The 23,491-nt window shown below is 35.3% G+C and overlaps 1 protein-coding gene across 1 annotated transcript in view; it reads left to right on the top strand.

Annotated features, from left to right (window-relative positions):
* The window catches only part of LOC144453840 (A disintegrin and metalloproteinase with thrombospondin motifs 9-like), a 132,311-nt gene extending 113,485 nt beyond the window's left edge, over positions 1-18,826 (top strand). The window contains exons 27-36 of the mRNA XM_078145211.1: positions 7,504-7,668; positions 10,410-10,583; positions 11,031-11,207; positions 11,743-11,931; positions 12,774-12,915; positions 13,537-13,723; positions 14,015-14,151; positions 14,680-14,876; positions 15,441-15,542; positions 16,129-18,826. Of these exons, the coding sequence (XP_078001337.1) occupies positions 7,504-7,668; positions 10,410-10,583; positions 11,031-11,207; positions 11,743-11,931; positions 12,774-12,915; positions 13,537-13,723; positions 14,015-14,151; positions 14,680-14,876; positions 15,441-15,536 (1,464 nt within the window). The 3' untranslated portion in view covers positions 15,537-15,542; positions 16,129-18,826. The remainder of the gene's footprint in view (positions 1-7,503; positions 7,669-10,409; positions 10,584-11,030; positions 11,208-11,742; positions 11,932-12,773; positions 12,916-13,536; positions 13,724-14,014; positions 14,152-14,679; positions 14,877-15,440; positions 15,543-16,128) is intronic.
* The last annotated feature ends 4,665 nt before the right edge of the window (positions 18,827-23,491 follow it).

Raw genomic sequence — 23,491 nt, 5'->3', positions numbered from 1 at the left:
GGTTATGCTTGATCACTGAAGTGTGAAAATTACACTTGTATAGTATAAACACTGTTCTGCCTGGATAGAGCACCTCCTGATTAAACACCCAAGGCCAAGGTCATCACAGATGGTGATTTATTTGTTTTCTTCTCAAATACATGTTTGTACTAAAAACCTCAGAATATTTTCTTCACATGTTCGTTGTGTTTGTGTTACAAAAATAAGTTGACATCGGCATCTGGTCTTTGTGCTATTGTTTTGCCATAATCAATACTGGCCACAACACATTTCAAATAGTGAACCCAAACAAAAGGTATGGACCACACATTTCCAACTTGTCATGGTAAATTTGTAACTTAAAATCAAGCTATTGAGGTACAATCTCTCATTATATTGCGAGGTACCACAAACCATAGTGGTATTGAATACAGCCATGTGAAAATTTGTCCAAGTTCAAGTTGAGGTTGTATGGTGATATTAACCCATACCTATTTGATAATTAAGCATGACATTTATTGATCCAGGGTGTTAACACCATTGAAGATCTCCCAAGCAACTCAAGTAGGGGTTGAAGAAGATGAATGTACTAGTGGTGGTCATGCATATACCTTTTAATACAAACAGCCTTAAATTTTAATTAGTTTGGAAAGTGATCATTTAGTAAATTACGCCGGCACCTACTGGTTGAAGGCATCAGTTTTAAAGTTACATGCAAAACAGGACAGTCTCAGAGATTATTGTAAGGGGACTTTACTTAGGAGTCAAGTATAGCAAGAATCTGTCTTCTAACAGGTTAAATTTTGCACCTAGACTATGATGGTAAATTCATAGTCGCAGCCCATTTCTTCTGCATGACCGCTTGTGTTCTCACAAAACTGTGTTATGCTAACATGTCAAAGCTTGACTGAACCAACTGTATGGATCAATACACTGACAATTAGAAGGCAAACATCTGTAATTTTCAATGGATACTTTCCCCTCAACTGATCATATGTTAAGTTCAAAGCTGAATGAAAATGAAATAGAGAGCTTTAACCTATTTTAGTCACTTTTGTTTCAAAACTGAGTGACTTAATAGTCATAATATATATATTATGTCATTTCATGCAAGTACTGAAGTCATATTTGAAATGATTACTGTAGGTCAGAGAGGAATTAGGGGTTGCCGGTGGCCTCTTACCACTGTGGCCGGGGGTTCGATTCCATTCAGGGTTTGATTAAATTTACCACGCTGTAAGTAAGAAGAGTGTCATTCAATTTGACTCTACCAAACAATGCAGGTTTTCCCCAGGTAATCCAGTTTCCTCCTGCATTAACACTGAACCCATGAGGGATGGCCCTCACTTGACTTCTTGGGAGACAAGTGTTTATATGCATAAAGAACTATCCAGTATAAATAAAGATTATTCATATTAGTTTCACTCATCTTGTCACTGTATGCAAATTAGCATATTAATATGCAAGGTTACATTTTCTTCAAAGTTAGAATAAAGTGATCACAGCATTAGAAGTCATTTGTATGTACTTTGAGCAACATATGAGTAACTTACCAAAGGAATAAAAGTCTTAGGTTGACTTAGGTGTAGGAAGTTCATTATTGGTGTGTCATTTTACAACTGCCGACATCAGATCGTGGACAAATGGAACCTGTTACAAACAGGAAAGTAAACCAATGAATTGGATTAATAACACTTGGCAGAGCATGGTGGAACAGCAGAGACTTGTACTAATTTAAAATGTCACAGCTTGATGAGAACAGTTTTATGGTCTCTTTGCATATACATGAATTACCAGGAGAACTTCAAATTTGTTTGTGAAAAGGAACTATTATGTGAAGAGGCCATACAACTACATGTTCTTATCAAATGATGAAATGTAGTACTTGTCTCTCTGTATTTCCAACATTCTGTGCCAAGAGTTATCATTAATCCAGTTCATTTGTTTACTTTCCCTGTTTGTAACAGGTTCCCTTCATCCACGGATTGATGTCCGTGATTGTAATTCACTCTTCATATTTTAGTTTGTGCATTGTAATAAATTCAATGACCACACTCTGGGTAAGAGCTAAGTAGGCGGCTAATTTTTTTACAGCGTCCATTAACTTTTACGAATTGAACCAGTGGATTTGATAGTAATAAAACAATGTACTTGTAGTGAAATAAAAGTTCACACCATGCGTTAAATTTAGTGTTTAGAATGAAAATAGAGAAATGACAATAGTTAGAGTATCTGGTTGTTGATTTGAAAAGAGCTTCAAGGGCTGCTTAATAGGCATGTTGAATTAATAGATGGCCGCCGACTGTGACATAACTAAAATTCACAGACCTATCCAGACACTACTCGGCTCCACTCTAACTATGTAGTAGTGATCAACTTTCAAGAGACTGTTATAGTACTACTGCTGTTGTCTGTCTGTCACAGCCACTTTTCCATGTCACCATACAAACCTGTCAGAGTTTTTAAGAACGAGGTACAATTCAGCCAAGGAGGTGGTAGGTGGGGGTCATGCATAATATGCTAGGTGACGGAGTTTGTCACTTTCACAGGAATTCATGGTTCATCAACCACAGAACTGTTTTAAGATGATAATTAAGCTTCTGCGGTCATTAGTATTGAATAGACTTGACTTAATTTCCCAATCATCACCATTTTCACACAGTGACTTTGTGAATGAGATAATGACTGCTAAGGTAGATAATTACCTTTAAACTCCAAACATCCACTGACAACAAATTCAGTCATCAACAAATCTAAGTTTATACACACACGAATTAGCATGAAATCCTAAGCATATCTAAACATCAAGGTGCCACCCAAGTCACTATGCAGTGTTTCCAATTTGGATTGGACACCACAGATTTTTTGTACAAAATACACTTTTACTTAGAACATGATAAGGATATAGATTGATCTATAGTGTTAGTCCAAACATATTTAACACACAACAGTTCTTAATACCTGCAACCTAAACATTTTGTCTACATTATGTTTGCTGATTCAATGAGGAAAGAAAAGGAAAACGTACCTATTTTTTGCAACCACATACCAGGTTCAACCATGTGTAAAATTTATGCTATGGGAACCAGTTTTAGACCAAATACTCAGAATTTTCTCTTAGGGGAAATTTGAAGGTTTTTTACAGCCTAATTCACTTACAGTTTGTATTCATTTAGGATGTTCAAGGGGGATTATGCAGTATAGTTTACAGAGAATAATTGTGAATTATTTACTATCTAAAATAATAATCCTATGCTTACATTCATGTCTAAAAATTTCAATAAAAAGATATGTAAAATGAAATACTGGAAAAAAATTAGATTTATCAACTTGTCAGTAATTTTAGGAATGAAAGAATCTGTATTGATCAACAACAAGCATACAAATTTATTCAACAAAGTCTATATAAAAATGGATCTTTGGAAATATTCTACTAACATCTGTCACTGTGATTTTTAGGTTTTCAGAGTTGAAAATGAAGTCGTTTAAAACTATCCAAAGTGATGGTACACTATAGTCAATATAGCATATGTTCTTTAACACAAAAAAAAGCTTATTTGAAGAAAATGGACATTCTAGTCTTATTGGATGCCGTCTGTGACAAGACTACTTTTTATGCTGGCAAGTTATAGCAATCACAGGAAATATATCCAAATGCACAAAAAATGTGATCTCACCAGGATACAAATGGTGACAAGGTGAATGAAGTTGTCAGGGGCAGCAAAAGTACATGAAATGTGACCTAGGCAGTTCAGAATGGCTTTATCTTGTAGCTAACAAGAGCTTAAATAATCATATAGGTCTATCATAATAAATACCGCAGGCATTCCTCCAGTTCATCTTGTATTGCCTTCAACAGATGTTCATGATGTTGAATTTGAGTCAGACCCCCTGAGTAGTGAATACCAAATGTGTATTAGTCAATAATCAGTGAAATAATTGCAACAATATGTACATGTATGTGGATGTAATGTATGAAGAGAGAAAACACTTTTATATACGTAGGTAGTATCATTTCTGCACATGCATATGCAACACTTGTGCACATTTGGTCAATAATATGTCAAAATTCATACTTATGGTACTCCTGCTTCAACGTCGATATATTACACATCACCAATGTGTAAAACAAATCTCAGTTCTTGCGTTTAATATAAATGTTAAATGTTGTCAATTTTCTTTGAAATTTCATTAACAGATTATTAATGTCAAGGTACTACGATGCCATGGCCTCAGTTCTAGCTTGGTGCAAAAATGTACTGTAGGACAGGATTGCTTAGGTTTATTTTTAGAAAGTGAAGTGACATTATGTCCAGCTGAATGTGTACTATGGTACCTATATAACCATTAACACTTGACTGTATTTCAGTGTTGTTTGTACATCAGCTTGGGTATTATACAGTCATTTAGGCAGTATGTAGTGCTGTGTAAACTCTACATATGTAGTCTGATTTTTAGCGGAAGTTTTATTGTATTTTCAAACAAGACAAACAGAGAAAGTGGAAGTTATTTCAGTGTTCGATTTCTATCCATTATCGGAATGTCTAGAGAGGTAGTCCTGTGTGAGCAGCTCCCGAAAGCTACTTACACTGCTATGGGTCATAACCTATTCTTTTGTTCCAGACGTTCCAGGGTGCCCGGATACACCTGATAAAGTTAGGGAATTAACTTGTTGAGTGAACTACTGATTAAGTAAACCAATATGTTCTCAATTTCTACAATTGTGGAGGAGTCATACACTAGCAGTCAAGTGTGACCAAGTGGTCTAGCAGGGTAGACCGGATCCACTTGTTGACTGTTGATGTCTCCAAGCAGTGGTGGTCTCCTGTATGAAGTGTAACACAAGTGGTGGGGGTCAAACTTATCAAATGAATAGCTCATGTAGAGGTCACAGTAGTACTGCATCCCTGTTTGTACTCCCTACTGAAATGTCTACATCCTTTCAAACCCCCTACCCTTAGCTTTCCTGTCATGACTACTTTACTTTAGATATTTGTAAAAGAACCCGTCTCATATAGTCCTGGTTTACTCGACTCATTTAAGTTCCGTCGCTAAGTATGTTGTATAGAGTTGTAGAGTTGTAACACAACAAACCTTTATATGAATTACCTCCTTATCAATGTATAAGAACTAGTCTATTAAATGTTAAATGTGTTCCCCTTCCAAGTATAATAACACCAGTGTCTTTATATACTTAGCTCATTGTAATGTTGTTGGCACAAAGAAATACGATATTCAGAGGTTTATTTCCAGTTCCACAATAGAGTCTGTATTTTAGAGTGTATATCTTTGAAGTACCTGCACATGCACTGTTAGTGCCAGTAGAGTCCAGGTTTTGGAATGCTTACCTGGCCTTTAGATTTACAACTTGCATATTTTAGTTACCAAACTAATTATGGTTGATATTGCAATTGTTTTAAGCATTTCTATGATGGAAGAAATGCAACTTAGAAAAAAAATTGTTTTAATGATATTGAATCGGATGAGAAAGAGCATTGTTGTCTATCATAGTGTGTAAAATAATAATGTCTATAAATATACAGGTGAAATATCATTGTTTCCAAATTATGCTAATTACCACATTAATTATGCAGGTTTATTTAGTTTTCAGTGATGCTAATAGCCTTCATGAATATGCAGATTGCATATCACAGCAAGCACTGTCAGACTTCACCTTTAAAATGTAAAAGTAAAAAAAAGTAAATTATGTATAGTTTAGTTATATAGTTGACTGTAATGGGAGGAATACCTAAACAGAGAATTGCTAAAAGAAACCAAGGATTGAAAGTGTTTGAGGGTGGATCATAACCTTTGCCATGCAGTGACCCATATATAGACAACACTGATGTAGGTATTTCTGTGTACGTGTTTGTACCATGGTTTACTAAGTTAACGGAGAGAAACCTTAGGGCATGTTTGTGTGACTTTTGACTTTACAGATAGGAGACTATCTGTGATTGTTGTCATTAAAATGAAAACAGAGATGGGATGAGAAAATAGACTTAATGAAGCATGGGGAAATGCACTGCAATATGAATTATCGGATTCATACTTCCAATATTTCTGAACTGACTCATCAACCACATCCGGCATTGCCATTCCATGGAATACAAGCTCTGTCTGTTAAGGCAATCATACATTCTATTGGATGCATGGACCAGTGATGCAGAAAAAAGTAGACTAGATTGCTATTTTGAAATGAGTCACTAGGTACTGGTTAACCGTAATGTTTGGAGTTGAACAACCCAAATCAATACCTCTCCCAACCTTTATATTGACGTATACAATGTCTTTTTGCTGGCCAATTTATACAATGTAACTGCCACTTATAATCATCATGTCATTGCTAAAAGAAATAAGATAGAGATAACCAGAATTAAATAATAGCTTTTAGCTGATTATCTGATTATTTATGGGTCAATGTGAACATTTATTTGATTTCACTTGGAATGTTAACAATAAATTCTATGAATATAATAGATCAGTATGATCTTCCCAGTTTTCATTTTGACACATCTCTCTCTCTCTCTCTTTCTCTCTCTTTCTCTCTCTCTCTCTCTCTCTCTCTCTCTCTCTCTCTCCTTCCTTCCTTCTCCACTGATCTCATACACTAACTATTTTGAGCTGTTTAATTGCTGTCATTTAATAATTTGTAAAAAAAAAAAATTCCATGCTACTGAATTGGGTTTTGAAAATGCCACTTGTATAAGCACACGTCACAAATGAATAATAGGGTTTGACTGTTTTACTTGCAGCCTTTTTAAACACTTTAACCCAGGAAAGATAAGTTGTTTAGTCTATCAAATATATACTGTACTTAGAACCTCCAGACAAATTTATCATCTCTGTTGTCACATGTTGTCATTTATCCTGTAACAAAAAGCATCATGTCAAAAGTGGCATCAGCAGTTGATAGCAAATTCCTCATCAGTAGCCATTTGCAATATTTGTTCTCTCTCACTTTGAGTGCATTGATAAGGGGAACAAAGAACCAGTATAGCAGAGAAGGGAAATTTGGTACAAAGTTGTCCGTACTGATAATGATAATTTTGGAGGGATTTAAAAGATCATATGATAAATTAGTGTATTTTTTAATTTACTGACCCAGAATGTATATATTGACATTTTGATAAATGTCTAACTACAAATCAAACTGACAGTGTTATAGTAATACTGATTGGCTATACCAAGTCACATGACTAAAGACCTAGTAACCTATTTAACAAATATAAATAGTTGTGATTGGCTATAGTTGTGTGTCATGTGACCAGTGATTTAAAAGCCATATATCAAGATATGGCACATTAGAGTCTTTTAGCAAAAGTTTTATATTAAAGTAATATATGATTTTTAGGTGTTTTCACTCAGTGAATAGATATTTTTATTTTTGAAAAGTTGGGTTGATCCATTCTACAGAAGGGTGAAATGAAATGGTCACAGTGAACATTTAGTGTTTCTTATATACCTTGTGTGGAGATCTCGTGTTTACTCATAAATATATGTTTATTTTTGTACTTGTTATAGTGCTCTAAAAGTTGCGACAAAGGACAGAGATATCGCGAAGTCTACTGTAAAGATGGCCATGGTAGAGTTATACCAGATGAAATATGTCCTGATGAAAAACCTAAACATCTCAGAGGATGTCGTCTTATGAAATGTCCCAAGTGGAAAAGTGAACCCTGGAGTGAGGTGGGTGTTATATTGTGACCAAAACTTTGAAACTAACCCTAAACCACAGTTATTGCCTCAACCATTCCCTTCCTCTCATTTTACTAGTAATTTTCATCATACCGTACACACTCGCCCACATTCGATCCTACCCCATGAGCCTGTATGCCTAGACTGTCATTCTCCAAACCCACCCTGTCTTCTCTACCTATTAGCTTGTTCCAAAAGTACATGTAGACAACTTGCTGTCAAAGACTAGAACTTTCTCCTACGTCACAAGATGACATGCTATCAGGTTAATACGTATTGTATACATTTGTCATGCATATGTTACTTACAGGATAGTTGTCACTTTATCTTACCCTGGATGCCGATTTAAAACTGCTAAACTGTATGTTTTACTTGCAACGGTTTCCCAAATATAACTGTGTAAAATTACAACCATCTTTTCTCTTTACAAGTACTGAAAGTGTATGTTTTATATGCATGAGTACATCAATAGAGAGATCTTATCGTTGCATGGATAACTGTAATTAACAACCAACAGTGTCTGCATTGTACATGACAGTTACCTATTTCTTCACGTAAAAGCAAATTTTCAAACCCATTCTATGATTTCCCATTGAAAATAACAACACCATGATATCACATGTACTTGGAACACGTACAATTAACAAACAGGCTTACAGGAACTCATGAAAACCAAATCAGTCTTACAATTCATTGTAGACACTGGCTGCAATTCAGCTATTGAAGTAGTTCAAATGAGATTTGAACACAACTCATACTTAATGTAACTGTATTGCCAGCAAGTTGTGTGGATATTCAGCTATTGAACTTGTTCAAATAGATTACACTGTGCTGCCAACAATTAAGTTCTCAGCAATGGAACTAGTAGTGTATAAATCTTTAATGAAACTCACACACTTGAAAGTGTTGGCCATTAAAAACAGATTTCTATTGGCTGTAGAGACATAAAAAAATCCTGTGAGTGTGTTCATAAATTCAAGTCTTGAGGAACAACGTTGGAGATATTAATTTACCACTGACGGTATAGAGTGGCAGGATAATTCAAAGTTCAACTACAGAACATAAAATCTCAAGCTGATTTCAACAACCTCAAGAGGAATCAGTTTTTTTACAGTCATGCCAAGCTCTTCTTATTCTTTCTGAGTGTCCTCATGATAGATAAGAAAATACAAAATCCCAATTACCTGCAAAAAATGGTATTAAAATAGCCAACCCCTTCCGAGTCTTCCCGGTTTTCAACTGGCAACCATACTGAGGAAGTGTTACCAGTCTCTTAGCCCTTTTCAATTTCTAGCCTCATTGCATGTACAATAAATAAGTATGTTACACAATCTCACTTCTCATAGAGAATCATTAAAGTATCACATTAAGGCACTTAGCTACAATATAACAATCATAATCATCTCTCTACATCCAGTTTAAGTATTGTAAATTGATACAATTAGGTTACATTTAGATCCAATTTTGCCACAAATAGGTCACATGTGATCAACTTGTCCTATTTTCATCTCCTAAAATCAGGGCTAGATAAAAGTACAAGTAGTAAGGTAATGATGATTTATTAGAGTAAGTTGTAGTCAATAAATTAACTGAATATTTGACCTTGACTGCACAATAACTAACCACCAATAAAAGGGATGGAATTTGGCTCAATGACACTCTGACCATGACAAGGTTGTATGGAAGCTTAGGGCAATGGTATACCCCTCCTGTATCTATAGTAATCTATAACGTGTACTGTGAAAAATCATTCATTTCATTCATAGCTAATATCTGGTGATATTTGATGATAATAATAATATTAATAATTTATCATTACATAATACATGTCTCAACAGTCTGTAGGTAACAAATTGCAAGTGTTAAAGATATGATTCAGAGAAGAAAAAACAGATAAATACATTAAAAAGATTATTAGACTGTTAAACTGACTGTTAATAACATGAAGAACATTGTAATGTGCAGTTCTTAGTAAGAGATATAGATTGAGTGTAGGTATAAAGAACATCAAAATAAACTATAAATGATTAAATTGTTGTGTATGTTCCTGTAAACAAAGTCTTTTTTGTTTCTCTCTTAATGATGATAATAATAATGATAATAATAATAATAATAATAATGATGATGATGATGATGATGATGATGATAAATACACATTATTAATCAAAATCAATATTGGAATAGAGTATGGGGGGGGGGGACTTGGTTCTTCAGTAGGCCCCCAACTTAGCATCACCTATTTTACCACACAGATCTTGTTGATTTCAAATAAAATCCAGCTGGTAGTAGGTGGGTTTGAATCCAGATTGATGTGGTAAGCAGTATACAAGCTATTCTATAAAACCACTCAGTCACCAACAACCCATCTTTGCAATAGATTTGCATTTAATGAGTATACACACTTTAATAGTGGTTTTCGTACTCCTTTATTACTCCTTTATTACTTGGCTTATGCATATGTAAGACTGCCATCCTTTAAGATGTCAGTCTTACATTGGGGCTTCTTTGGTGATTTCACATCAGGATGTTATCTCACATCAAATGACAGTTTACCAGATTACCATCCAATTATTATGTGCTAATAGGTATTTTATTTATTAGGTATTGCATCCCAGTGTTTATGTGTTAAACTGTCTTGTGTTTGCATATCGGTGTGTGGTTGTAGATAATTTTACATTACCCATATTTGGTGTTGTATAAAAACAGAGTTATGTGATCATTTTGGTTTGTAGTGCTCTGTAACATGTGGAGAAGGGCAGAAAACCAGGGAACTCAAATGTTTGAAGAAGAACAATCGATTGGTGAGTGTGGAACTGTGTGACCCAAGAAAGAAGCCACCAATTATCAGGAAATGTAAACGTGAAGAATGCATCACCTATACTTGGCGTACAGGAAGATGGTCACAGGTAAGTTTTACCAACAGTTGACATGGATACAAGAGGAAAAGATACTGTGACCAACTTTACACTGCATAGAGAGGTGATTGATTTACAAGGGAACCAGTTTTACACAAATTCTGTTAAGGAGAGTTTGGTTGTCCTTCAAACCCCTCATGGATATATATATAAATAGCTAATGGCAAGAGAAAGTACAAAACAACACAAAACAACCAACTACAAATCATATTATTACAATAACCGTGCACTCAAATAAAATACAGTACAAATAAAAGAACACGACTAATTTTTTCCCAACTTTTTCAAGAAAGCATATCTGCCAGAGAGTATATATTATTGGGAAGGTTATAGAGAAAGTTGTATCAAAGGAAAAGATACTTAGTCAGCTGTGATTTGCATCATTTTTGTGTCACATGTCCAAATAATAATATGATTTGATTGTATTGTATTTTACAGTGTACAAGGTCTTGTGGTGGAGGACAGAGGCACAGAGTGGTCCATTGTATTGATAGTGAAGGCAGACTTACTGAAGAAGATCACTGCAATAGAAGGAAACCCAGGGAATCTAAGAAATGTAATTCAGAAAGCTGTCCAGTACCATCTGTTAAATGGACATTAGGAGAGTGGGACCAGGTAAGGAAGTCATGCATCTTGTTTGTCCAGTGCATAAAAAAATCTTCTTTTTTCTACCATATGGGGGGGGGGGGGGGGGGGAATTGTTTTTACACAAAAAGTTTTGAAAAGTAGTAATAAATTTGCATTGATTGCTTTATACTAGCTGTTATGAGATTCTTAAGAATAGTAAAAAAAAAAAGTGACAGTGCATATGCATATCATTTTGAATTCTGATTGAACAAATATGAAATTTTTGACTACTTACAGTGTATACCGTAGATGTAATGGCTTTTAACTTAATTAGATGAGGCGTACACCAACTACCAATCATTTAGTCCATTAACCAATCATCGTAATGTGTATTTTTAGGTTTTGATATATTGACTTCTGAAGTCTGCCGCGGTGTACTTGATTGAGTGATTATCTTCAACTAATCCCCAACTAACTTATTGACCAAAATGACTGAGTGTTTCAGGTTATGTAACTGAATAGCAGACATTTGACAGATTAGATATTATATCAACAACAATTTCATCTTTACTTGTCTATCCAGTGTTCCACTACATGTGGGCAAGGTGAGCAGACTAGAGTTGTCACTTGTCAGTCACTTAGCAAAGAAGGATGGCCAATACCAGGTGAAGTTACAGGCTGTGACATAGATACGAAACCCCAAGTAATACGTCCATGTAACTTTGGGGAATGTGAATGGGAGAGCTACTGGAGAACAGGAGCATGGAGTGAGGTATGGCAATAATTGTAATCTGGTTATAATTCATTATACATGTGTATATAGATATATCCATACACATAATCAGGACAAAAAAAAATTGCGTGTTTCCAATAACCCGACCGACCCAAGTTTAAGCCGCCAACCCTAAAAAAATTTTTAAAACATATAAAACAAAAACATAGGAAATTCTTTATTTTCTTGACCTTACACATGTATTTGTAATGCACGTCTACTTTCTTTCCCCAGTGATGTCTGTACATATTTCATCAAACTATCACATACGGGGTATTCTGACAGACATTTTGTTTGTTTTTTGGTCGAAGCAATATTGTTCAAAAAATAAAAACAAGTAAAAAAGATAAAACAAAATACAATAAAATCCAGGCCTACCTACCCTATTTTCTGAGGCCATGTTATCGGAAAGACACAATTTGTTTTCCGCCACAGTCAATATTTTCAAACCCAATTTCAACTACAACCCTGCATCCTATTGTTTTGTCAGCTCTACCAACAATTCAAATGACATTTGTTATTACAGCAGTCAAAGTAATGATGGTTATTTTTACAATGTTTCAGGTAATGCTTACGGCCACCCATTATTATTTGTATTCCAAACTCTTTATCAAACACTACTTTGCATCGAAAGTGTTCCAAATACTGTAGTACATTTCATTCTCATACTGTTACATCGTTGCAAAACTTCACATTGTTACAAAGTTAGTCATAGTGTTACAAAAACTGCTGTGAATGCACACCTCATGGTTAGTGTTGCAAACACTGCTGTTAATTTACTGTGTATTATTACACTGTTGCAAACACTGCAACTAATAATGAACATTGTTAATTTGTTGCAGTGTTCTAAAACATGTGGCATTGGTATCAGACAAAGGAGAGTTCAGTGCCAAGGAAGAAGAGATGGTAGAAGTCGGCCAGCCACAGAGTGTGCTGAACCAGCTATAAAACCAGAAGCTGTGAGAACGTGTTTCCAGGGACCGTGTAAGTTTTACTTTATAGTGATGTACTTCTCAAGTCTTTGAAATATTGTACTTCATTTGGCCTATATACACATTGGACATTCTAGGTGTTGCAATATTACTTGATGTATATTAGTTTACTTGAAAAAAATAAGTATTCATGCTTTTGTCAAGTGGAAGTACATGTACATGAAGAGTAGCAACTTTTGTATTGTATAGAACTTGAACACACTTTCAAAGTGAGATTGACAAACATGAAATTGTACAAGTGTATCTCAATACGTTACATATGATGACGAGATAACAGTCCTAACTCTAGAGGGCTCCCTTCAAAAGGACATTGACATCAGGACGCATTCTAGATAAAGTGTTAAGAAAAATTGGCTTCAATATTGCTATGTTCCATGATATTCTCATGTTTTTATAAAAGATTTAGAATCTCTGTTATAGTGGTTGTATAGTGTTGTTTGCATCTACATGACTTCCTATGCATAGAAATTGATGTTATATTACGCATGAGTGCAGTTTTGATTGGTTTCCATGTCAAACTGAAACATATGATGCTCAATCATTTTTACACAATGTAGCTAATGTTGGAAATGTCAGGATATTTGCATGATGTATTTATCTTTTGTTGTTTAAGGTTTACCTAGGAGTTGTCGAGAGATACAAGAGATGAGAGGAAAGAGAGAGGATGGGGAGTACCATGTTTTGGTACATGGTAGAACATTACAGATATACTGCCATGCTATGCATACTACCAATCCTTCAGAATATTTATCACTGCCAGCTGGAGAAGCAGAAAACTTCTCAGAAATTTACGCTAAAAGGTCAGTCAGTTGTCACACAGTGCATTGTGGAATCCTCGGTAGACAGAGATTGATGTGATAGTGAAAATACTTGGTTTAGAAACCACTCCAGGTGTGAAAAAGTGTCTGACATGACTATAAAAAAGTTGGTCCTGGACTAAATAGTGAATTCGTATTTAAACCTTATGGATCAAATGATAAGATATCACTAGTACAAGAACCAAAGATTGAATCTTAGACCTTTTAAGGCTTGTATTCTTTGTTATCAAATCTTGACCTCACTGACACTTTGTCCATTTTCCTACATTGCAGTCTCTTACAACCAGCCACCTGTCCATATGATGGACATCGAAATGATGATTGTGCCTGTACAGACAATAGCCATCCCCAGGCTGGGCTATCGGCATTCTCCAAGCTAAGGATAGACATCAATACACTAACTGTTATCAGTAAGTTATCACTTATCTTGTTGCTTCAGTAATAACATCTGTGTATAGGTAGTGGATAGTCTAGTGCTAGTCTTCATCAAATCTCAAGATCTTCGTCAGAGATGTTCCAATACCACTGTGACATCCAGACTACTCTCAGCAAGATGGAAGACATTCTATGAATTGAATTAGTGAAACATTGTGTGTGAAGTTTGTAATGATAAATGCTGACAGCCCTTCAAAACTGACTCCACACTCATTGATGAAAATATATGGTGAAAAATTAAATGCATATACATGTACATGTGTGACTATGATTGAAGATGAAACAATCTGAAGGAAATGATCAAGTTGTGTATAAAAAGTGGAATGAAATTAGTGTGAGTACTAGTGAGCTTCATTACTCAACTATACCTTCAGAGGGTATTGTAAGGTATACAACAACAACAAATTTACTGTTAAAAAGAATGACAACATTCATATCTCAAAAGTAAATTACACACTAATGATATAATACTAATAACATGTTTTGTTCTGTTTCCACCAAAGTTGAGGATGGGAGGTATTCAAGTAACAGCCATGGTAGATTTGTACCTTATGCTAGTGCAGGTGATTGTTATAGCCATGCCCACTGTCCACAGGGACGTTTTTACATTAATCTTACCGGTACTGGCCTAGCGGTGTCTCCTGATACTAGCTGGGATACCCAAGGCAGAGATATTACTAGAAATATATTCAGGGAAAAGGTGAGTTGATAAATGAATTATTCCTACTTCTCCTTAACAAAACTGACAAGGTACAAAACTATTCTAATATTTAAACCATTTTTGCACTCTTCCACAGCTGAGTTAAAAAATTAAGATAAAAGCAAAAGCTGTACATTGTATGTTAGTTGAGTGGACAAATGAAATGTAGACATTTGACATGTAAAATACACGTTTTGATTATGATGGATATTTCATTTCTGCTACCTTGCAAAACGAGTAAAGAAATGCTATAGTTGTCAAAATATTTATAAACATGAAGATGAACTCATCTGTACATATTGTAAAAGGAATGAGAGAATTCTTATTTTCCAACACTCACTCTTGTGTAGGTTTATTATATTGGAATAGCCAACACATTATCCAGCTCTGAGATGATGAACGTATTGTCATTTTAATCATCTCATTTTCCTTGGTTTACCAGACGTGTGTATTTTGTATTTGATTGGGCCACCACTTTCCTTGATTGACATGTGTATTTTGTATTTGATTGGTCCACCACATTCCTTGATTGACAAGTGTATTTTGTATTTGATTGGTTCACAGAATGGCATAATCATAATTGGTAGTTGTGGTGGATACTGTGGTAATTGCTTTCCAGACAGTGAAACTGGCCTGAAGCTTATATTCCTGTCACAATAAACTCAGGTAGGTCAGTGTGTTGTTATGAAAATGAACCAATAGAATGACTCATACAAGGGTCTTTGGTCAAGAATTTGGCACAGTTGGTAACTAGACCCAGTTTTCTGCAAAATCATAGAACAATCATGATTAACCGATGGTTAGGATCATTTTGATTTTTTCCAATCAGGATAAACTATCGTAATATCAAAATAATTTTATCTCATTTGAGGTAAACAATTAAAAAAAATTAAATTATTGACAGGAATCATTGGTTTTTATCCCATTTGGGATAATTATCCTAATCAGGATGTGAAGAGACTTTATGATGAAGACTGAGGGTATTTCAAATATAAAGATGAACATAAATTTGGTTTTAAATGTTACGTTTAGTTTAATAACCATCTGTGACCTGCACTCAGATCTCCATGATCTACATAATATGAAGTTAGAAAGTTGTTTTATTCCATTATTTGCAACATTTGCAGAATGATTATATCTACATCATCCATTTATGTACAGTAATAGTTTTACTGAAATTGTGTCCGTCGTAATGTTTCATTCTACATTCAGCTTTAGCCTAACGTTTATTACTTTTTCTTTTTCATTGCAGGGAACTTCCTCCTTTTACTTGTACAGTTTTTGCTCATGAAGATTCCTAATATATATAGAAAAAAAGAAAATTTTTTTAGAAACCAAAGCTCAATTTTATGTGATTTTTAAAAACATTTTTATAAAAAAAAACATGGTGCTATAAACAATACTTCATTGTAAATATCATTCCATTCCAAGAAGTATACTTTATTTTTATATATATTTTGCATTTTTTATAAGTTATGTTCTGGAGAAGTTACGTATGAAGGCCAAAATGGCTCCAGATAAAAAAAATGAACTTTTCATTGCTATTGAAAAGATCCTTTCAGAATTGCAATGTTTTTTGTCAAGACTTCTTACAACACACAAAGAGAGATCTAACAATGAATTGTGTTTCCTTGATCTTTACAAAACACTTTATTTAATGATAAATACTTGGTCATTATTACTATGATTACCAGTATTGAATCTGAAATAATTCTGTACAACTTGTGATTTATAAGATTTTCTATTTATGATGAATTTTCTCTTTTATATTTCCAATCAATTCTTCTTACTGATTTTTGAGTGTGAAATCAAATCAACTGATTTTAATACTGAAATGAGGAAGACTTTTTCGATGTTTCTGATATCAGTCAAGTATAATTTTGTGTACTTGTGTACTTGAAAATAATGAACTTAAACAAACTGGTTGATCATGCTTGTGATGTGTGACCTCCCAAGATGGCTGCCTTTATGGCCAGTATTTCAATACATTCATTCCAAATCGGAATAGCTGAGTGACAGCTCTGTCTGTGGTTCCTGCTACCCACTAATTTGTAACATTTCATTAGTTTACAATTTCTGATTAATGTGTGGAATTGAAAATACAAGATAAGTAAAATGGGACAGCATTTTAGGATTGCTGTTTTCAAGTATTTAAAGTTCAAATGACATGCAAACATAAATGGGACCATAACTATTGATTTTTGTACTCACAAATAAAGATTGATTCTCAATATCAATATATTAATAAATTTATTTATTTTAGTTATGCTAGTTGTCAGCACACAGAGAACACATCGTGTAGAAGTGACTCCTATTACCTAGACTGTCAAGTGGAGTCATGAGCCAATGTATACACGACATTTCGGTGTATTTAGGTTGTGAGAAGTTGTCCAAGCTAGACTTAATAGCTGACAAGAACAGCCACAACAGTTGATACATGTAGCTAGGTTGTCAACTCAACTCCAGTTTGTCCAAACTAGACTGAAAAGCTGACAAGAACAGCCACAGCAGTGGATACATGTAGCTAGGTTGTGAGTTCAATTCCAATTTGTCCAAACTAGACTGAAAAGCTGACAAGAACAGCCACAGCAGTGGATACATGTAGCTAGGTTGTGAGCTCAATTCCAATTTGTCCAAACTAGACTGAATAGCGGACAAGAACAGCCACAACAGTTGATACATGTAGCTAGGTTGTGAGCTCAATAATTCTAGTGTTTGCAGCCTCTGCACTGACAACTTTGTCCCTGTTAATGTACATTTTTTACATTTTAAAATCTCTTAAGCAAAGAGAACCACTACAAATGAACTGTATTTTGCATCAGTTGATGTTCGTGAGTTTTACATTTTGGAGTACAGTTTCTTTAGGACCTATTGTAGCGTGTTACTACTTCCAGGTGATGTTATGATTGGTGACCATTGAAGGAAGATTGGGAGCTTGTATTTTGATATTTGAACACACCATACTTATATATCATAACTGAGTTAGAGACAAAAGACTTCTGGACCAGTAAAGAAATATTTACTGTTGTAAGCAAATTTACAAAGAGTTTTTTTACTCCATTTTTGTTAGCTTTTTTATACTGATATTTAAGATAGGTGTTTTATCTAGTGTATGCTATAAACAAAGCAGGAAAAGCTGATTTTTTCAGTAAAATTTTTTAGCCTATCCAAGCTTTAGAAGTGATTTCAAGACAATTTCACACAAACCCACACCAAACTACCTCTAACATATATTAGTATACAATATTGTAAATGCAATTTTCCAGGAACAGTTTTTGAAGAACTTGTGAAGTTTTTGAAAGTGGAAATGAATTTGTGATATTTGATATGTTTTTGTGTATCCACAATGAAATAATACACAATATTGTGTGATTGATTTAATTATTTTGAATTTTAGAACGTAAACAACCTTAGTGTTCAAAAACAAATCATGTGAGAGAGTGTTGTCAGATAAGGATATGTCATATTACATATTTGAATGTCAGTCAATCATTGCTGTGAAATTTTGATATGAAAGGAAGTGCTAGCTTCTACCTCAACTTTTATAACATTGTATTACAATGTATCAAATTAGGTATACACATTGTAATGCAATATGCCACACTGTATTACAATGTATCAAATAAGTTAATACACATTGTACCACAATGTAACAATCTATTATTATTGAATTGCTTTTTGCCATCTTGTATCCTCAACTATTCAAGGTTGACAACCTCATTCAATTTTACATAATATTTTGTGTCTTTTTGTGATACTTGTACTGTATTTTTATTTATGTCTCTGTTTGTGCAAATTTTGAAGGTCAAAATTATCAATTTTATATTCTCTTTCCAGGTGCAATCCTTTAATATATATGACACTTTGGACTTTTGCAGAGTTGTGTGTGCTTACAAGGGTTGTACTAGATCTAGCGATACATACATCATGAAGTGTCATATTTTTATTCAACCATGTTTCAAATTTATGAATGGCCAATATGGCAGAATAAAGTATGTTTTTAATAAGTTGTTGTTGTCCTTGTAAATGTTTTTGCTGACATATTATATAAACTCTATAATTTCTTCTGAATACAGCTTAATCTATACTGATAGGATAATTGTGACTGTAAAATGATCATTCAATCTGACAAATGACTTCAGAAATACAAAACAAGCCAATAGACAGGCTACTGATAACCACGATGTAGTCTGTCGGAATTGCGTCCGGGCTGGGATATCACTATTTCTGCAGATATTATTCAAAACATATTGATACAACTGGCCCTAGCAACAGCACAATTCCAGTACATTGTGCAAAAATAACATTGAGTAGGCAAGTGGATAAACACTCAGAACATGAATAAATATATGGCTAGCAACAAGACAACTCCCGTGGTAACAGTGAAATGATTAACAACATGGATCTTTAGGCAAGTTGATAAAAAATAAAAATTGACATACAGTCGGTCACCCAGCAATTACACCACTCAGAGCAACTGTAAAACCAGACGAGTGCTTTTTTGTAAGGAATTCAGTATTATACATCTTCCATTACTGGTCAAGAATCAACAACAAGCCTGTCCTGTAAGATGATATAGAAAAGAATATTAACATGGGAACTGTGATGTTATGTCTGATATAATAATTAATATGGGTAAAGTAAGTTTCAATAGACAGCAGTAAACCAGAATGTTTGGGGCAGATATCCTCAATCTCCTAAGGTAATGTTTGAAAGGAAAATTTGCTAAGTACTTCAAAAGATGTACAACCATGATCATAATAACATTTATCACAACATTGTTAAGATGTGTATTCTCAAAAAAATCAGAATGTCAGGATAGCAGAAGTGTAGTGATAGTCGTTCAAATTTGTGGGTAGGCTAATACCTTGTTAATGTTGCAGTCCAAATGACTGACAAGTTTGAATCAAAAACAAATACATAGACAGCGTTAAAGACAGCTAAAACATTTACAGACCATGATTTCTTTGTCAAATATAGGCAATGAAGAAGTGAACATCAGATTAGTTTCGGACAGATATCATTTCTGAGGCAGTACATTAGACTTGTTCAAGTCTCTGGTCGATCTGTATTCTAAAATTTTATTCTTTTGTGTGATATAAAAGTGAGTGATGTGAAACAGTCAGGTGAAAGTGTACATCCAACCTTGGGAGACTACTAATGTGAAATAAAAGTGAGTGATGTGAAACAGTCAGGTGAAAGTGTACATCCAACCTTGGGAGACTACTAATGTGAAATAAAAGTGAGTGATGTGAAACAGTCAAGTGAAAGTGTACATCCAACCTTGGGAGACTACTAAAGTTATATAAAAGTGAGTGATGTGAAACAGTCAGGTGAAAGTGTACATACAACCTTGGGAGACTACTAATGTGAAATAAAAGTGAGTGATGTGAAACAGTCAGGTGAAAGTGTACATCCAACCTTGGGAGACTACTGATAACTGGGAAAAAAATATAAAAAAAAGTGAATAACAAACTCAAAACATATGAAGAACGTGAGACTTTAAAAAATCTCTGGTAGTATTGCACTGGTGTCAATCTATTGCAAATCTATTGAGTGAAACCACATGACAGTTCTTTTACAACCTGTATAAAGGGGAGAGCCTTGCGTGGTCAATGTTTTGAAGTTGAACAGGGGTTTCCTAAAAGTGATCCACCAGCTCTGATGACCAACGCCAAAGTGACCCTCCCCCTCCCCAGTAAAGACCACATTTTCCAAAATGACCCCCCCCCCACACACACACACACACCCTTGTATATTTTGCATACAAGTCCAATACACAGATGTTCAAATCAACTTTTAACAATTCCATTGTTTCTCTATCATAGTTCAATGGATTGAGTAAACTATTTCATCCTTTCTATTATTATTGTTGAAAGTGTTAAACCGCCTGCCACTACGCATCAGAGAGAAAGTGTTACAAATGTAAACGCATATCACTACACTGTGGACTGTGACATACACCGACGGGAGCGCGAACGATGCGTCCTTATCATCCCTCTCCTTTCGTTCCTACATTTTTGTGGAAGGTGTCATAACTTATAGCGCCCCCAACGGCGGATCTTTCAGTATAGTCCCGCTGCGGTGTTAGAATGACATGACAGGCAAACTGCAACACTGTAAACTGTTGTTCCACATAATGACACTTGGTAGATCAACCGTTGGTGCAATCTATACACTACATAGCCCTCATCTCAGCTTACATCACGTGCACACCAATCAAATGTAAAAAAAAATTAGTCCCAAAGCAAATGAATTTTGAATATACAACAAACACACCTGCGTGTTAACACAAATTGGCCAATCGGTTTTGAAGATGTGTTCACAAATTAGCAAGTCATTGTGATCAACAGGCCACTGATTGGCCAAGTCATTTCAACCAGTGGCACTTGAGGAACCCGTGTTTCCATCAATTTTGTCATTCTGCGCTTTGGTTTGGATGAGACGAAGACATGTATTTGGCACTGTATGTTGGTTGAGGGGCGTTTGTAGAGATATTAATCTATGTTGGCTTCTCCACGATTTCAGAAACAGACCGGTGAGTAAAATTGAATTCCTGCGACCTCTAAATTTTTACGTCGCCTTTTTAAACTTTTGTGTTCGTCCACAAGACTTGAAATCGGCTCTGCGCATTCTCGCAAACCAGAGCTCTTATTTCTTCCGCTACACTTCGAAATAAGTGGGATGGCTCCGGCGGTGCCGTAAAACAAGCCGTGGTTTGCGACGATGGCTCTGCGTGCCTCAAATCCCGTGATTTCACTAAACCACTGGGTTATCACTACCGCCACGCCCCACTCTAAATCTGATCGCTTACCACAAGTCAAGATGACTTAGGCAATGTTCTGCAAGGATACAGTCACTGCCTAGAAGCCCCTAGAAGCCAGTTATATTCTCCATTGAAGCATATCGACAATCCATGCGAATCAATAATTTTATTATTTCTACTGAGTTACTGTTTTATTTATTTAAATCATTTTAAAGGAAAACTTAGAAGCAGTACTGTAGCTTTATTTCTTATTCATAAAACATATGAGCCCAACATTGTTCATACACTGTATATCATCCCTCTAATTTCGATCGTTTCATAACTTTTTGTGGACAAGAGCGCCCGCAACGGCTGTTCTTCCAGCCTGGCGTCACTGGGCTAAGCTGGCAAATTGTGCCCACAATGTATGTAAGCTGTAGTTGCGGGTAATGCCAATTGATAGACTCAGCGTGATTTTCATTTGATATCTTCATATATATTTTCGTTAGAATATGCTTTAAAAAATGAAGCTTTCAACATTCAAGTTACTGTTTAAATATTACCAATACAGCAAGTAACTATTAGGTGTACCACATGCACCGTGTGAATACTGAGTGCTTTCTGTGAATTTCCTCTAAAGATCGGCCGTTGTAGGCGCTATTACCATTCCTTTCCACATAAAGGTTCGGACCGAGAAGATTTTAGGATGCTCCCATTGATACATTCTCCATAATACCACTTTGCCCCCTGATGACAACCGACATCAGCTTATCGGTTATTGAAACACCCAATGTACATACATGTGAAAGGCTATCAGTCGCTAGAAAAGGCTGTTTTGTCAACAGTAATGATGTCTGTCTGTCTGTCTGTCTGTCTCTGTCTCTGACTATCTCTGTCTCACTTTGTGTTTGCCTCTCTGTCTCCATACACACACATACATACATACATACATACATACATACATACATACATACATACATACACACACACACACACACATACACACACACACACACGCACACACACACACACACACACACATACACACGCACACACACACACACATCCATCCATCCATCGACCTACCGATGGCGTCGTTCATCATGTGCATTGGCCTTTCACTGTCGTGATACTTTTAACCTTTTGTTCAACATCTCAACCCTTATGTACATTATGTATAATATAATAGTTGCTAATATATACGATATGATAGTGTTGTCGAGCCAGGATAATTTATCCAGCATGTGAAAGAGGGGGGGGGGGGTCATTTTTCGTGATGGAGGTTGGGTTCACACCTTTTTTGTTTTTACATGGGGTTCGGTGACGTCTTGCTATATCGATAAAAAAAAATCATCGACACCCCTCCCCGGCCCCCGGCCGAATGTCGTGTTGGATGAGTCTAACTGTATTGTTGGTGAAGATTATGATTGATATGAATCGAAAAACACGTGTGTAAAAGTCCCTCTATGTTAGCCAGGTGTGAATTTTATTATCTCCATACGACAATTTATAATTCATATAAGTAATGTGAATGGCAGTTTATGCGATGCACGTGTCATTATCTGTATCATGCATGTATATTCCTGAGATGTTTTGTAGTGTAATGATAGGACAGTCACAGTTCATCTATATTTACGCCTTTTTATTCCAAACCGACACCCCACTCCACGGTATACCACTAATACACACCGAGTTACTGCTGTCATTATACCCTGTATCATTGCTGTTGCATATGCAACTGAGAAAATAGGAAATACAGAATAAGGTAAACATATTAAATCACTCGAACCCTTACATGTTAAACAGCCACTTACACTCCCTGTATACTGGCCAGTCCCTTACAAATTACGATGTTAATCGAAAGTGAGCG

Source organism: Glandiceps talaboti, chromosome 1 (assembly GCF_964340395.1).
Source record: "Glandiceps talaboti chromosome 1, keGlaTala1.1, whole genome shotgun sequence".
NCBI lineage: Eukaryota > Metazoa > Hemichordata > Enteropneusta > Spengelidae > Glandiceps > Glandiceps talaboti.
Note: the sequence above shows the minus strand (reverse complement) of the source record. Positions and strands in the feature narration are given on the sequence as shown.